We start from the raw sequence: 17,264 nt of genomic DNA, 5'->3' as shown, positions 1-17,264 counted from the left end.
CACCCGCTGTTGTTGGAGTGGCTCTGACTTTCAACTTCTTCTCTGGTAACCTTTTGACAATACCGAGTCAGAGTACGGTCATTTATGTCAAAATCCTTAGCTGTACTCCTGATTGATTTGTTCTGCAACTTCACCTGCCTCACTGCCTTTAACATCATGCTAGGTGGTGTACTGTACCTTCTTTCTTTTATCATTTCTAACCATCCTTCCTTCCTTCCTTCCTTCCTTCCTTCCTTCCTTCCTTCCTTCCTTCCTTCCTTCAAAAACACATTTCCTCATTGCAATTACATATTCATTACAGGCGTATTACGCCCACCTCCCTGTCTACTATCCTTGTTGCCACAAGGCAAATCATAACACCACACTAAATTCATGACACTGTATGAAGTAGTGTGTGTGGATATACTGTCTCATACAGTAGGCATGTCATGTTTTAGTAGACACACACACACACACATGCCAGAGCCTGTCTGGTGTAGTCCAGGGATATGTCTGCTGCTCTAAACTATACCTATATATACTAATCCATTTACAGTAACATTTAATACTATTATCAGAGCTGATTACACAGTATCACAATGTTTTTTGAGCATGTGCTATGTGCCTATGGATACCGGAGCAAGTTGTCACATGTGAAGACCTGACCCAAGGTCATTGAGACAACTTGCCCCAAACTGACATGTGTGCTAATGTTGACTAAAACTCAAGGTTAGCTCAACATAGGACTGCAGCTAAAGTATCCAAAGGCATGTTATTGTCTCCTCTACTCAGTGCAAAATTATCATTTTGAACATTTATACCTAAAGAAAGTTGTATTGCATAAAATGTAAAGTGCCATTGTTTTACTTTTGAAGGGGAACAATGAGAAACTTGTGCTCACCTCAGATTAGAGTGACCTTGACCACATGTGAACAGGAAGTTGAACATGTAGTCACACAAAGTAGCTATTTGGTTTTTGAGATAGCACCTCTAGTGTTGGAGGTATGAACAGTTTGACAACTTATCCATGTGACTTACCTCACTCTCCCCTACTTTTTACTCCCATATTTTCCCTGAAACAAAAAGTACTTGTTTAATTTCAAATGCTCAGGTAGGAAAGCAATATGGTCCAATTCACGTACCTATCAATATAACACGTTGCCATCGCTACTGCCGCTGATTTGGCGGACTCAATAAACACAAATACTGCGTTTGCAAATGATGGAGTGTGTGCCCCTGTCTGTCCTTTGCTGTGTCTGGGGACGAGTAAAAGTGACTGGAGCTGGGCAAACAATTTCCAGAAAAATCATCCCGACATAGTAAGTGAGAATTAGGGCAATTGCATCATTTAACACACAACACGTGATAAATGTGTCCAAGAAACACTACAAATTCCCCTTGTCAAACAAGCCAAGTAGGCAGCACAAGTTAAAACCCGCATGCAACAACACCGCTGACAAAACAAGCTGACCTTCCAAGTTCGACAGTAAACAAACATGATTAAATACACATCATAGGAGGCGCGTGAGTTTCATGTTTGGGGTAGCAGCTCAACCCGAACTAGAATACATTTATTGTAATCTAATCTGGGCCTACGAAAAGGGGAGACACATTGTACAACATGACATCCATCTAGACAGGAGGAGGAAAGTATCTTCCTAAACTTTCCAGTGGCACTGACTCGCCCAATGAAGACAGTGAATATGCAGTGAATATGCGCACTCACCGGGGATCTGTCCGACGCTCTCCACTAGTGCCAAGAGATTAGTCCTGGTGTAGCCTACTAATGGGAATAAACTACAGTACGTTTTTACAATGTGATTTTCTGGATTTTTGTTTTAGATTCCGTCTCTCACAGTTGAAGTGTACCTATGATAAAAATGACCGACCTCTACATGCTTTGTAAGTAGGAAACACTGCCGATTTTGCAGGTTATCAGATACTTGTTCTCCCCACATATATATATGTACGTACAGCACTTTAGAAGTAAAATTGTTTAACTAGTAGCATTTCACACTTTAGTTGTTCTTATTACACTGATAAATTAACAATGAAAAACATTTGTAATGTGTAACGTGTAATTCAAAGTACAACATTATTAGATTGGAAAACATGTATGTACGTACGTACGTACGTACATACATACATACATACATACATACATACATACATACATACATACATACATACATACGCTTAATATAAGGAATTTGAAGTATTTTTACTTTTCAAGTATGACAATTTAGTACTTTTTCCACCACGGTACTTAAGTACATTTAAAACTAGATCGTTTAAGGCTTGTAGTATTTTACTAGGTGACTTATCTTTAGTCATTTTCTATTAAGGCCTCTTTATTCAGGTATTTGAGTACTTTTTTCCACCATTACCCAGGATAATTTTCTGCAGTTTAAGTTGATTTATAATATGATGATTTTCCTTTTATTTAGCTTATTCACATTTGTTGATGTTTTCCAATCTAATAATGTTGTACTTTGAATTACACGTTACACATTACAAATGTTTTTCATTGTTAATTTATCAGTGTAATAAGAACAACTAAAGTGTGAAATGCTACTAGTTAAACAATTTTACTTCTAAAGTGCTGCTCCCACCACAAGTGCTTTGCAAGTAGCCTGTTGTAACATTGGCTGAAAAGATGCCTTGGTCAATCAAGTTAACCTTTACATGGCTAATTACAATAGCCAATGTGGTTAATGAGTAGAAGTCTATTTGTAAAAGTTTACTTGAAAAACATAAATACACTTTATTTGTAAAGAAAGTACAGGAATTCTAATTCAAAAACCATTTCATTGATGATGCTAGTATACTAATAATACAATGACGTTGTTTGGTCAACTACATCAAACATTTACAGTGAATTTGAATTTTAGTATACTTCTAATTTATTAGAAATATACATAAAATGTACTTAAGATGTATTCAAAGTATATTTGTTGTTCTCTTTATCTAATATACTAAGAATATAAGTACAAAAAAAGTGTCCCAATTTAGATAATTTTATGCATTTAATATACATACAGTTGATGTCGGAAGTTTACATACACTTAGGTTGGAGTCATTAAAACTCGTTTTTCAACTACTCCACAAATTTCTTGTTAACAAACTATAGTTTTGGCAAGTCGGTTAGGACATCTACTTTGTGCATGACACAAGTAATTTTTCCAACAATTGTTTACAGACAGATTATTTCACTGTATCACAATTCCAGTGGGTCAGAAATTTTCAAGGCCTACCTTCAAATTCAGTGCCTCTTTGCTTGACATCATGGGAAAATCAAAAGAAATCAGCCAAGACTGCAGAAAAAGTCTGGTTCATCCTTGGGAACAATTGACTCCAGCTATGTCAGGAGGAATGGGCCAAAATTCACCCAACTTATTGTGGGAAGCTACCCGAAACATTTGACCCAAGTTAAACAATTTAAAGGTAATACTATCAAATAATAATTGAGTGTATGTAAACTTCTGACCCACTGGGAATGTGATGAAAGAAATAAAAGCTGAAAAAAAAACATATCTTTACTATTATTCTGACATTTCACATTCTTAATGTAAAGTGGTGATCCTAACTGACCTAAAACAGGGAATTTTTACTAGGATTAAATGTCAGGAATTGTGAAAAACTGAGTTTAAATGTATTTGGCTAAGGTGTATGTAAACTTCTGACTTCAACTGTAAATACTAATAAAGTTAATATTAAATGTATATAAAATATATTTATTAAATGTTAAATATACTTTAGCGTCTTTATCACAGATACTTAAATATATTAATGAAGTATGATTTAAGTATATTTAAATATGTATTTTTCTGCTTGGTTTGTGATGGAGTCTATTGCTAACACTTAGAAAGAACACCAGTCAGTCATTCCCACCCTGCCGCTGTCTTACTGACAGTTGTGGCTGCTTTGCGTGATGTATTGTTGTCTCTACCTTCTTGCCCTTTGTGCTGTTGTCTGTGCCCAATAATGTTTGTACCATGTTTTGTGCTGCTGCCATGTTGTGTTGCTACCATGTTGTTGTCATGTTGTGTTGCCACCATGCTGTGTTTGTTGCCTTGCTATGTTGTCGTCTTTGGTCTCTCTTTATGTAGTGTTGTCTCTCTTGTCGTGATGTGTGTTTTGTCATATTTCATTTTTTAAATATTTAATCCCAGGCCCCGTCATTGTAAATAAGAATGTGTTCTTAACTGACTTGCCTAGTTAAATAAAATAATAAAAAATAAATAAAAAATATGTTTTAACAGCAACAGTTCAGATTTGTTTACGATGTTTCTGTGGCTGAAATAGAGACTAATCCGCAAATTTGAAAACATGTTCCCATACTTTTGGCCATGTAGTCTATTTAAATTCACAGAATACATTTATAGCAAATTTTTTGTTGAAGACTTCATGTTAGTATTTTTCATGAAGCACAAAAAGCATTGTTATGATTGAAACAATTGTTGTATTCAACACATTGAAACCAGACACATACTACAGTATGAAGTATTGACTCCAAAAATATTTTTTGGGCTTGTTCTCCTAGTCTCTGAAACTGATCCTTTTATTATACTATCTACAAATCTCCACTTTTTTAGTTGTTTTTCATTGTTCTTAAAGTTGAGGGAGAAGGGAGAAGGAAAAGGAGAGATTTCATTTTAGTACAGCAAACTTCTTTGTATGTTAATTTCTAAACCAAAACACAAAAGAGAGGGCAAGGAAGCGTTCAACCACACTTTCAGATTTGGTATCAATTACAGTAGAACAGTGTCTGATATTTCACCTTCTGAAACAATACAGTCCTCAAACATAATTAGATGAATAAACATGTTTTACCCTCACACATGGATGTATTCTACATTCTGATTAGGAACAGAACGCTAGGGGCTTGAACTCCCACTATGAGAAATGTCTGCCATTTTGATAATGAGGATTCAAGCTTTTAAGAAGGAAAAATGTAGTGGGATGGCAGTGTTTTTTTCCCTCCAGTTCTGTGTTTGATCTCTTTTGAGTATTCAGATAATATCTTGGAACTATAAATCTGGATGAGCACAACTCTTTGGTGATCTCAACTCAATAAAATCATGTTTCCCAAATTCCCAATCTGGCTTCAACCATCACGGTCACCTAATAATCCCCAGTTTACAATTGGCTCATTCATCCCCCTCCTCTCCCCTGTAACTATTCCCCAGGTCGTTGCTGCAAATGAGAACGTGTTCTCAGTCAACTTACCTGGTAAAATAACGGATAAATAAAAAATAAATAAAATAAAAATGTTTCAGACAGTGAAAATGACTTTTTTGTTCAGACACTTGGAATCATATACAATACATATTTTAGAGGGAGGCCTGACAGAGATTTCAGTGGATTGATGTTGTGTGTCCCTGCACTAAGAATGAGCCTTAAAGACAAAAAGCCTGGCAGATGATAGAGCTACTCTCATTCATTCTGTATCTCATTTACATGCACGTGCACAAACACACACACACACACAATTGGTGTAAATGGTTTACCAAGGCAGCATCACCACATACACCGCTCCCGAGTGGCGTAACGGTCTAAGGCACGGCATCTCAGTGCAAGAGGTGTCACTACAGTCCCTGGTTCGAATCCAAGCTGTATCACATCCAGCCGTGATTGAGAGTCCCATAGGCCGGCGCACAATTGGCACCAGCGTCGTCCGGGGTAGGCCGTCATTGTAAATAAGAATTTGTTCTTAACTGACTTGCCTAGTTAAAGGTTAAATAAAAAAAATTACTTTCATGTGCCCCAATAGAGTTTTCAGAGATTAGCCAAGATAAGGCCTGTAATATTATCTTCCCGGAATAACATTACATTAAAGTAGCACTGGCTGTTACCAAGACGATGGCAGACATCAATACCTACATTGAGAGAGGAAAAACATCAAGCGGATGGACACTCTTTTCTCCCTGTTCAACCACGACTACTGCCTGTTCTCCCACGACTGCGTGGCCAAATATGACTTCAACACCATCAAGTTTGCTGATGACACGACGGTGGTAGGCCTAATCACCGACGGCGATAAGAGTCTTGGCACCGCCCTTGACCGCAAAAGCGCTACAGAAGGTGGTGTGGACGGCCCAGTACATCACTGGGGCCGAACTCCCTGCCATCCAGGACCTCTATATCAGGCTGTCAGAGGAAGTTCCGAAAGATTGCCAATGACTTCTGCCACCCAAGCCATAGACTGCCGGACGGTATCAGAGTGAACAAACGGTACCAGAGCATTGATTCTCAGACCAACAAACTCTGAGACAGCGTCTACCCCCAATCCAGAAGACTGCTAAATAGCCATAAGACTGCTAAATAGTTAATTAAAATGGTTACCCATTCTATCTGCGCTGACGCTTTGCACACTCACAAGACTATACAGTATAAACACTATACTCACACACTACACTGACACTCACACAAAACCATTCACATACACTACATACGCACACATACTTTTGTCTATGGAGATTACGTGGCTTTGTACTCAATTTTATACACCTGTCTGCAACGGGTGTGGCTGAAATAGCCGAATCCACTAATTTGAAGGTGTGTCCACATACTTTTGTGTGTATATACAGTGCATTCAGACCCCTTGACTTTTTCCACATTTTGTTACAGCCTTATTCTAAAATGGATTAAATAGTTTTTTTCCTCATCAATCTACAAAAAATAAATATTACATTTACATAAGTATTCAGACCTTTACTCAGTACTTTGTTGAAGCACCTTTGGCAGTGATTACAGCCTCGAGTCTTCTTGGGTATGACGCTACGAGCTTGGCACACCTGTATTTGGGGAGTTTCTCCCATTCTTCTCTGCAGATCCTCTCAAGCTCTGTCAGGTTGGATAGGGAGCGTCGCTGCACAGCTATTTTCAGGTCTCTCCAGAGATGTTCGATCGGGTTCAAGTCTGGCCTCTGGCTGGACCACTCAAGGACATTGAGTCTGCGTTGTCTTGGCTGTGTGCTTAGTCATTGTCAGGTTGGAAGATGAACCTCTGGAGCAGGTTTTCATCAAGGATCTCTGTTCTTTGCTACGTTCATCTTTCCCTCGATCCTGACTAGTCTCCCAGTCCCTGCCGCTAAAAAACATCCCCACAGCATTATGCTGGCACCACCATGCTTCCCCGTAGGGATGGTGCCAGGTTTCCTCCAGAAGTGACACTTGGCATTCAGGCCAAAGAGTTGAACATTGGTTTCATCAGAGCAGAGAACTTCAAGCGGGCGGTCATGTGACCTTTACTGAGGAGGCGCTTCCGTCTGGCCACTCTACCATAAAGGCCTGATTTGGTGGAGGGCTGCAGAGATGGTTGTCCTACTGGAAGGTTCTTCCATCTCCACAGTGGAACTCTGGAGCTCTGTCAGAGTGACCATCGGGTTCTTGGTCACCTCCCTGACCAAGGCCCTTCCCCCCCGATTGCTCAGTTTGGCCGGGCGGCCAGCTCTAGGAAGAGTCTTGGTGGTTACAAACTTCTTCCATTTAAGAATGGAGGCCGCTGTGTTCTTGGGGACCTTCAATGCTGCATATGTTTTTTGGTACCCTTCCCCAGATCTGTGCCTCGACACAATCCTGTCTCGGAGCTCCACGGACAAATCCTTTGACCTCATGGCTTGGTTTTTGCACTGTCAACTGTGGGACCTTATATAGAAAGGTGTGTGCCTTTCCAATCATGTCCAATCAATTGAATATACCACAGGTGGACTCCAATCAAGTTGTAGAAACATCAAGGATAATCAATGGAAACATGCACCAGAGCTCAATTTCGAGTCTTATACTATAGCAAAAGGGTCTGAGTATGTATGCAAATAAGGTATTTGTTTTTGATTTTTCATAAAATTTGCAAATATATCTAAAAACCGGTTTTCGCTTTGTCCATATTGGGTATTGTGTGTAGATTGATGAGAAAATAAATATTTCAATAATTTTAGAATAAGGCTGTAACGTAACAAAATGTGGAAAAAGTCAACGTGTCTGATTACTTTCCGAATGCATTGTATAGTGTATCTACCTCAAATACCTCATACCCCTGCACAGTGATATGGTATTGGTACTCCCTGTATATAGCTTAATTATTGTGTATCTTGTTACTATTTTTATTTACAGTATTTTTATTTTTTTATATATTTTTTTTACTCTACATCGTTGGGAAGGACTCTCTTCTTGAAGTATACCAAAATCATTAGCGGGAAGCTGTTAAGAAATAAACTAAAAATATACAGTGCAAAGCATGTTATGGTGATAGCCATGGACCAAGGTTAAAATAAAGAGGTTAAAGTAAATAATGATTGAAAGTTCATGATAAAAAATTTAATAAAGCTGTCTATCAATGTGAAGTTCAAATTAAAAACTAACATGGAAAAGGTTGATGATTAAATGTGTTCCTAAGAGGACTGCCGTTCACTGTTTTGTCGGTCATCTTATCCTCAATTGCTATGAGACAGACCCAGACCAATCGTTCAACATAGTGCAGAGGTACTGTCACACAGTAGCTAGCTAACTGCTAAGTCATTGGCCAAGTGGAACACAAAATCCTGTTATTTCTGTCTCTATTAGAGGGGGAAGAAAATCACTGGCGCACACTGGAGAACAAGCTTAGTTTTATCATGGATGAAACTATCGGTGGTGAGGGGAGAGAATTGTTCAAATTCATGGCTGATGAACAGAACAGGATGTATGTTCAGTGGACCATTATTGCATAACAAAGGCATCATATTCTGTCTCCACAAGTCATGGGTAACAACTAGCAAAGGAAGCAGCAGAACCATGCAACCAACCCTGGTGATTTAAACACGCATAGTCACCTGAAACGACAGAGTCACCAATAATCACCTAATGAAATAAATCAAAATGGCCACTAAAAATAAACACCAGAAGAACAACCGTGACAACGACGAGACAGCCTATAGGGAGGAAGTCAGAGACCTGGCCGGGTGGTGCCAGAATAACAACCTATCCCTCAACGTAACCAAGACTAAGAGATTATTGTGGACTACAGGAAAAGGAGGACCGAGCACGCCCCCATTCTCATCGACGGGGCTGTAGTCGAGCAGGTTGAGAGCTTCAAGTTCTTTGGTGTCCACATCAACAACAAACTAGAATTGTCCAAACACACCAAGACAGTCGTGAAGAGAGCACGACAAAGCCTACTAAAAGGAAACTAAAAAGGTTTGGCATGGGTCCTGAGATCCTCAAAAGGTTCTACAGCTGCAACATCGAGAGCATCCTGACTGGTTGCATCACTGCCTGACATGGCAACTGCTCGGCCTCTGACCGCAAGGCACTACAGAGGGTAGTGCGTACGTCCCAGTACATCACTGGGGCTAAGCTGCCTGCCATCCAGGACCTCTACACCAGGCGGTGTCAAAGGAAGGCCCTAAAAATAGTCAAAGACCCCAGCCACCCCAGTCATGGACTGTTCTCTCTACTACCGCATGGCAAGCGGTACCGGAGTGCCAAGTCTAGGACAAAAAGGCTTCTCAACAGTTTTTAGCCCCAAGCCATAAGACTCCTGAACAGGTAATCAAATGGCCACCCGGACTATTTGCATTGTGTGGCCCCCCCAACCTCTCTTTTTACGATGCTGCTACACTCTGTTTATCATATATGCATAGTCACTTTAACTATACATTCATGTACATGCTACCTCAATTGGGCCGACCAACCAGTGCTCCCGCACATTGGCTAACCGGGCTATCTGCATTGTGTCCCACCCACCACCCGCCACCCTCTCTTTTACGCTACTGCTACTCTGTTCATCATATATTCATAGTCACTTTAACCATATCTACATGTACACACTACCTCAAATCAGCCTGACTAACAGGTGTCTGTATGTAGCCTCGCTACTTTTATAGCCTTGCTACTGTATATAGCCTGTATTTTTACTGTTTTATTTCTTTACCTAACTATTGTTCACCTAATACCTTTTTTGCACTATTGGTTAGAGCCTGTAAGTAAGCGTTTCACTGTAAGGTCTAAACCTGTTGTACTCAGCGCACGTGACAAATAAACTTTGATTTGAATCTAACACAAGGATCCAATGAAGGAATGAGTCAGGTGAACTCTAAATGAACTCCGGTGATGTAATAGGCGTATTACCCAATTCCCTTATAAAGTCTCCAGTTGGGGAGGAGAGATATTGGAGTCTGTTAGTAGACTCACGCTTGGAGTGACTTGATGTTGATTCCCTTCATTCGCACCCTGTGGATGCTCGTAATGTCTTAATGCCTTTCGTGCTGCCACAGAATGGAGCATTACAGGCCTATCAAGCCTGCCTCATTAGCTCAATGTGAGGGGGAACTGAACACCATGAACAATGTGGCGTAAAGGAAGTTGACTCTGAATAGGGGCCTTTTTAAGCCTTGTTCACACTGCAAGCCTTAATGATCAAATCCGTTTTAGAATATTGACGGTCCAAACAGCAAGTTACCAAATCAGATGTGTGTGTGTTCAGACAGAAGTAATTTGCTGACATGGCTATGCTAGTTGTCATAGTAACAATGGGTGTGTGTGCAGTGGTGTAGGCTGATTGGCGGTGGTGCTCCTACTTCCGATCACTCAGAAGTTATGTAGCAAGTTAAAGTGACAACAATGCCAGCCATGGATGTTTCCCAGTTGCTTTGCATGTTCAAAATCATAGTGTAAGAACAGGATCCAACTTTCAAAACGAGTCCTTTTTCGCTAGCCACAGCAGTCAACTAGCTAGATAGCTAGCGGTTTAGCTCTCTAGCACATTCACTCATTTGTTTGTAAACAGTTAACTAGCTAGTTGGCCACCACATGTTCTTGTCAAACTGTCAACAGAGTAGCTAGCAAGAAGCAAGATATTCCAAATAACAGTCTAAAACCCACTTGAGGGCAAATAAATCAGATTTGACCGTTCAGACACAAGTCGCATGGCCAGGAATCAGATTTCTATCTGACTTCAAACCCCCTACAGAGGTGGTTAGAAATGTGGCTTGAACTATCCAATTCCATGTGCTTTTGGGCTGTTCAGAAAATAACATATTCAAGTAGGGGATGCACATTTTTTTTTGGGGGGGGGGGGGGTTTGAGTCACTTCAAACTGCCAATGTGAACAAGGCTTTAGTTTTCCAACACATAAGGGAATGACATTTTCTCAAGATGCTGATCCAAGGTAAGTTTAGAGTTTTATCCCCTCATGGTTAAGGTCAGGATTTTGATGCTAGATCTGTTCCTATGGGCAACTTCTACATGGAACTTGCCATACACACAGTCCTCCACAGAAGTACATGATTAATATGTAGATTCATAAACAACAAGACACAGCCTACAGTGTGATCTCAGCTCTATTTGTGGACACTGATGACAGCCTTTATGGCATTAGATAAGATATAACATAAATGCTTTTATGTAATATACCTAATAGGTAATACTTCATAAGGGTGTAAATGAGTCAATACCAACACATCTTCCCTGAGCAAAATTGAAATTAAACTAACACTCAATAAAGACAATGTACATTTGATTGAAATAAATCTACTATTTATATTGATTGGAATGTTATTCATGAAAAGGAGTTCAGTATTTCCATACATCCCCTTACTTATTTTCAATCTACAAAAGGGTTAGTATTTTAATAATTACTAATAGGAAGAGTATGGCAGTGGGTCAGATAATAGTACAAACATACGTAGCATACAGGTACACCAGTTCCCTCCAATACAAAGACCACAGAGGATAGATAGATGAGTATCACATGACAGTTGGAGGGAAGGATTAGAGTCACAAAATTCCAGTAAGTTTACCAAAATCCCCAGGTTTTAGAAGAACATTTGCTATCTAGAACCGAAAAGGGTTCTTCAGCTGTCCCCATATGGGAACCCTTTAAATAACCCTTTTTAGTTCCAGGTAGAACCTTTTTGGGTTTAATGTATACTGAACAAAAATATAAAACGCAACAATTTACGATTTTACTGAGTTACAGTTCATATAAGGAAATCAGCTAATTGAAATAAATTCATTAGACCCTATTCTATGGATTTTACATCACTGGGGCACAGGCATGGGTTGGCCTGGGAGGGAATAGGCCCAACCACTGGGGAGCCAGGCCCAGCCAATTAGAATTAGTTTTACCCCACAAAAGGGCTTTATTACAGACAGAAATACTCCTCAATTTCATCAGCTGTCCAGGTGGCTGGTCTCAGATGATCCCGCAGGTGAAGAAGCCGGATGTGGAGGTCATGGACTGACATGGTCTGCAGTTATGAGGCCAGTTGGACGTACTGCCAAATTCTCTAAAACGTTGGAGGTGGCTTATGGTAGAGAAATTAACATTAAATCCTCTGGCAACAGCTCTGGGGGACATTCCTGCAGTCCACATGCCAATTGCACACTTCCTCAAAACTTGAGACATCTGTGGCATTGTGTTGTTTGACAAACTGCACATTTTAGAGTGGCCTTTTATTGTGTCCAGCACAAGGTGCACCTGTGTAATGAGCATGCTGTTTAATCAGCTTCTTGATGTGCCACACCTGTCAGGAGGATGGATTATCTTGGCAAAGGAGAAATGTTCACTAACTGGGATGTCAAATTTGTGCACAACATTTTAGAGAAATAAGCTTTTTGTGCACTTGGAACATTTCTGGGATCTTTTATGTTCATATTTTTATTCAGTTTGGAATCCTGTCCAAAAGAGTTCTACCCGGAACCAAATAAGGGTTCTACCTGGAACCAAAAAAGGGTTCTCCTACCCTTAATCAGAATATTTAAAGTGTGTTGAAAGTGTATAGCACCAGTTACAATGGCAAAACCCCTCAAGTGAGTTTTATCACTTGACAACATCAAAACAACAAGATATGACTACCATTTGTTGAGGGGTATGCAAAACACTATCATGTATCACAAAAGCATTGCTACTAAAGGTCTGGGTTTCTGTAGTCTTTTTTTAAATGGACTTATATTAGCTTTACCAAAGGTTTTCGTAATAAACCTTGGGTAATGTTCCATTTCTCCTCCACATCCAAATGAAGACAGACAGCAATTTGTTATACCAAAGAAAAGAGCACACTCCATCATATGAACTATGACCTTTCAACATGGAAGATGGTCTAGGAATTGTAGTTGCAACAATGATCCTGGATCTTGTGCTGTCCAGCTGTTTCCTTTACCGTTTTGTGAAGTCTCCTGTATCCTACCAAGTTCAGAGATGCATTCCAACTCTCACACGGGAGTCGTTCTCCTGTTCACACCCTCCTTCAGATCTTTCTGGAAGCAATTGTGGACCTGCAGGAAGCTTGAGTCACGCTCTGGACTACAGTACCCAGCTATCCCACTTTTCATAGTGTCCCTGCTGAGGGCGTACATGGAGATCCCACCCATGGGCATCCCAAAGCTTGCTCCACTTCCTACGCCTGCTCCCCCTCCCATCTTCACCCCGACGGGTGAGGTCTCTCGGGACGGGTCGGTGGAGCGGGAACTGGAACGTCGCCGCCGGTAACGGTAACTAGGGATACGGGAGTAGGGCGAGGTGGTTTTGATGAACTCACGCCTCGCCCGGCACCGCGTCTCCTTGTTCTTCTCAATGTAGATGTTGACAGCGAGAACGCCGACGGACTCGGCCACGATGAAGGACAGAGCTCCGAAGTAGAAAGACCAGCCGTATCCATAGCTGCCCTTATTGTTCTCGTCCTTCTTGTCGCTGGGGTCACCGGCATTACTGGAGATGTAGACGATGATGCCGATGATGTTGCTTAGACCTGAGGAGATACATAAAGAAAGAGGTAGAAATGAGAGGTGCTACGGCCTCCCGGGTGGCGCAGTGGTCTAAGGCACTGCATCGCAGTGCTAGCTGCGCCACCAGAGATTCTGGGTTCGAGCCCAGACTCTGTCGCAGCCGACCGCGACCGGGAGGTCCATGGGGCGGCGGACAATTGGCCCAGCGTCGTCCGGGTTAGGGAGGATTTGGCCGGCAGGGATATCCTTGTCTCATCGCGCACTAGCGACTCCTGTGGCGGGCCGGGTGCAGTGCATGCTGACCAGGTTGCTAGGTGTACGGTGTTTCCTCCGACACATTGGTGCGGCTGGCTTCCGGGTTGGATGTGCGCTGTGTCAAGAAGCAGTGCGGCTTGGTTGGGTTGTGTTTCGGAGGACGCATGACTCTCGACCTTCGCCTCTCCCGAGTCCGTACGGGAGTTGCAGCGATGAGACAAGACAGTAACTACTACCAATTGGATACCACGAAATTGGGGAGAAAAAGGGGGGTAAAATAATAAAAAGAGAAAAAGTTTTAAAAAGAAATGAGAGGTGCTTGTAGGGCCTTGCCCATACAGTAGCTTAGTGATTTCAAAAGTACATACAGTATATGTAAAATTAGTGGGTAATCTCTACTCCAAGGCAATGCTAAATATGCAGGAAATCGCCGCCATTGCAATATTATTAATAGCTGTGTGACGTCACCTACCTGCAGCCACAAACAGGATGCCGGCGCTGAGCAGGATGTTGTTCCTACTGCTGTAGATCCTCCCAGCCCCGACACACAGTCCTCCCAGCAACAACAAGATGTTGCTCAGGATGGGGAAGAGGCTGGAGGCCCGCACTATACCTGTATAGTACACAGCAGTTAGGATGGTTAGTATGTTTGCAACGTTAGCATGACTACAACATTAGTATGTTTAGGATGATTAGCATGTTTCAGCATTAGCATGTCTAGCATCGTCACTAACTCACTATCTCTGTACATTTTCTGCTGTTATTGCATTATGGATGTACAGAGAAGTGTGCTAGTACTTTTAACAGTATTGTTAATGCCCCATGTTGGCTGCTATTGCATTACATGCATGTAGCCAAATGTAAAGGACTAGACATTTTTGGCATCATCACTAACATACAGTTAAAACTATGACACGAGCCGTTTTTTCTTAGTTTTTCGCATTGTTTTATAAATGTATTTTTGTAAGGTGGTTACCAACACACAGCAGGCCAAGTGCTAGCAGCGGTTAAATTTCTATTTACTTTTGATACTTACGTACAGTATATTTAAAACCAAATACTTTTAGACTTACTCAAGTAGTATTTTAACTGGGTGACTTTAACTTGAGTCATTTTCTATTTACGTAACTTTACTTTTACTCAAGTATGGAAATTGGGTACTTTTTTCCACCACTGACGGCTCTATATAAACCCAGCACTTACGCCATTGGTCTCTCTCTCTCCATAGCTCCAATTACTGCCATGACATCATGCTGTTATGGACCAGGGCCAAGGGAGTATTGACAGATAAAGCACACCTTGTCCACTGACTACCATTGAGTATCTATGGGCAACCATTGAGTATCTATGGGCAACCATTGAGTATCTATGGGCAACCATTGAGTATCTATGGGCATTGTGCTTTTACACACGATGATAAAGGATGAAAAGACATCAGGATGTGGTGGCGGGAGACAAGCACTTACGTAAGATGTATTCTGAGCTGTCTGTGTCATAGTTGTTATCTTCTGGGAAGTGATTGATCCGAAGACAGCTTCCTTTGTTGATCCCTGTGGAGTCCAAAGAACCACAGAAAGTCTTGTTAGAAAAGAGTGCACACTTCACAGAGAAGGGTTCGAGACGTTGATTCCAGCTCGTGCAGGTTAGTGGACATTTGAAACATGGCTAATGGTTTTTATACAGTACCAGTCAAAAGCTTGGACACACCTACTCATTCAAGGGTTATTCTTTATTTTTACTATAATAGTGAAGACATTAAAACTATGAAATAACACATATGGAATCCTGTAGTAACCAAAAAAGTGATAAACAAATCAAAATATATTTGAGATTTGAGACTTTTCAAAGTAGTCAGCCTTTGCATTCTCTCATCCAGCTTCATGAGGTTGTCACCTGGAATGCATTTCATTTAACAGGTGTGCCTTGTTAAAAGGAATTTCTTTCCTTCTTAATGCGTTTGAGCCAATCAGTTGTGTTGTGACAAGGTAGGGGTGGTATACAGAAGATAGCCCTATTTGGTAAAAGACCAAGTCCATATTATGGCAAGACATTTACTCCTGAGGTGCTGACTTGCTGCACCCTCGACAACTACTGTGATTATTATTATTTGACCATGCTGGTCATTTATGAACATTTGAACATCTTGGCCATGTTCTGTTATAATCTCCACCTGGCACAGCCAGAAGAGGACTGGCCACCCCTCATAGCCTGGTTCCTCTCTAGGTTTCTTCCTAGGTTTTGGCCTTTCTAGGGAGTTTTTCCTAGCCGCCGTGCTTCTACACCTGCATTGCTTGCTGTTTGGGGTTTTAGGCTGGGTTTCTGTACAGCACTTCGAGATATCAGCTGATGTACAAAGGGCTATATAAATAAATTTGAAAAATAAAATAAATTTGATTTGAAATAAGCAAAGAGAAATGACAGTCCATCATTATTAAGACATGAAGGTCAGTCAATGTAGAACATTTTAAGAACTTTAAAAGTTTCTTCAAGTGCAGTCGCAAAAACCATCAAACGCTATGATGAAACTGGCTCATGAGGACAGCCACAGAAAATTAAGACCCAGAGTTACCTCTGCTGCAGAGGATAAGTTCATTAGAATTACCAGACTCAAAGAAATGCTTCAGAGTTCAAGTAACAGACATCAACATCAACTGTTCAGAGGAGACTGCGTGAATCAGGCCTTCATGGTCGAATTGCTGCAAAGAAACCCCTACTAAAGGACACCAATAAGGAGGAGAGACTTGCTTGGGCCAAGAAACCCAAGCAATGGACATTAGACTGGTGGAAATCTGTCCTTTGGTCTGATGAGTCCAAATTTGAGATTTTTGGTTCCAACCGCCCGTGTCTTTGTGAGACGCAACGTAGATGAACAGATGATCTCCGCATGTGTGGTTCCCACCGTGAAGCATGGAGGAAGAGGTGTGATGGTGCTTTGCTGGTGACACTGTCAGAGATTTATTTAGAATTCAAGGCACACTTAACCAGCATCGTTACCACAGCATTCTGCAGCGATACGCCACCCCATCTGGTTTGCGCTTAACGGGACTATAATTTGTTTTTCAACAGAACAATGACCCCAAACACACCTCCAGGCTGTGTAAGGGATATTTGACCAAGAAGGAGAGTGATGGAGTGCTGCATCAGATGACCTGGCCTCCACAATCCCCCGACCTCAACCAAATTGAGATGGTTTGGGATGAGTCGGACTGCAGAGTGAAAGAAAAGCAGCCAACAAGTGCTCCGTATATGTGGGAACTCTTTCAAGACTGTTGGAAAAGCATTCCAGGTGAAGCTGGTTGAGAGAATGTCAAGAGTGTGCAGTGC

At 41.2% G+C, this 17,264-nt stretch overlaps 1 protein-coding gene across 1 annotated transcript in view; it reads right to left on the bottom strand.

The window, feature by feature from the left end:
* Positions 1 to 11,456: 11,456 nt before the first annotated feature.
* LOC111964574 (voltage-dependent calcium channel gamma-4 subunit-like) overlaps positions 11,457 to 17,264 on the bottom strand; it is a 29,000-nt gene continuing 23,192 nt past the window's right edge. The window contains exons 2-4 of the mRNA XM_023988455.2: positions 15,407 to 15,490; positions 14,413 to 14,553; positions 11,457 to 13,708 (exon numbers count right to left, since the gene is read on the bottom strand). Of these exons, the coding sequence (XP_023844223.1) occupies positions 13,173 to 13,708; positions 14,413 to 14,553; positions 15,407 to 15,490 (761 nt within the window). The 3' untranslated portion in view covers positions 11,457 to 13,172. The remainder of the gene's footprint in view (positions 13,709 to 14,412; positions 14,554 to 15,406; positions 15,491 to 17,264) is intronic.

The sequence above is a fragment of the Salvelinus sp. IW2-2015 genome, linkage group LG1 (genome assembly GCF_002910315.2).
Source record: "Salvelinus sp. IW2-2015 linkage group LG1, ASM291031v2, whole genome shotgun sequence".
In the NCBI taxonomy this organism is placed as follows: Eukaryota; Metazoa; Chordata; class Actinopteri; order Salmoniformes; family Salmonidae; genus Salvelinus; species Salvelinus sp. IW2-2015.
The sequence above is the reverse complement of the archived record's forward strand: the minus strand, read 5'-3'. Positions and strand labels throughout refer to the sequence as shown.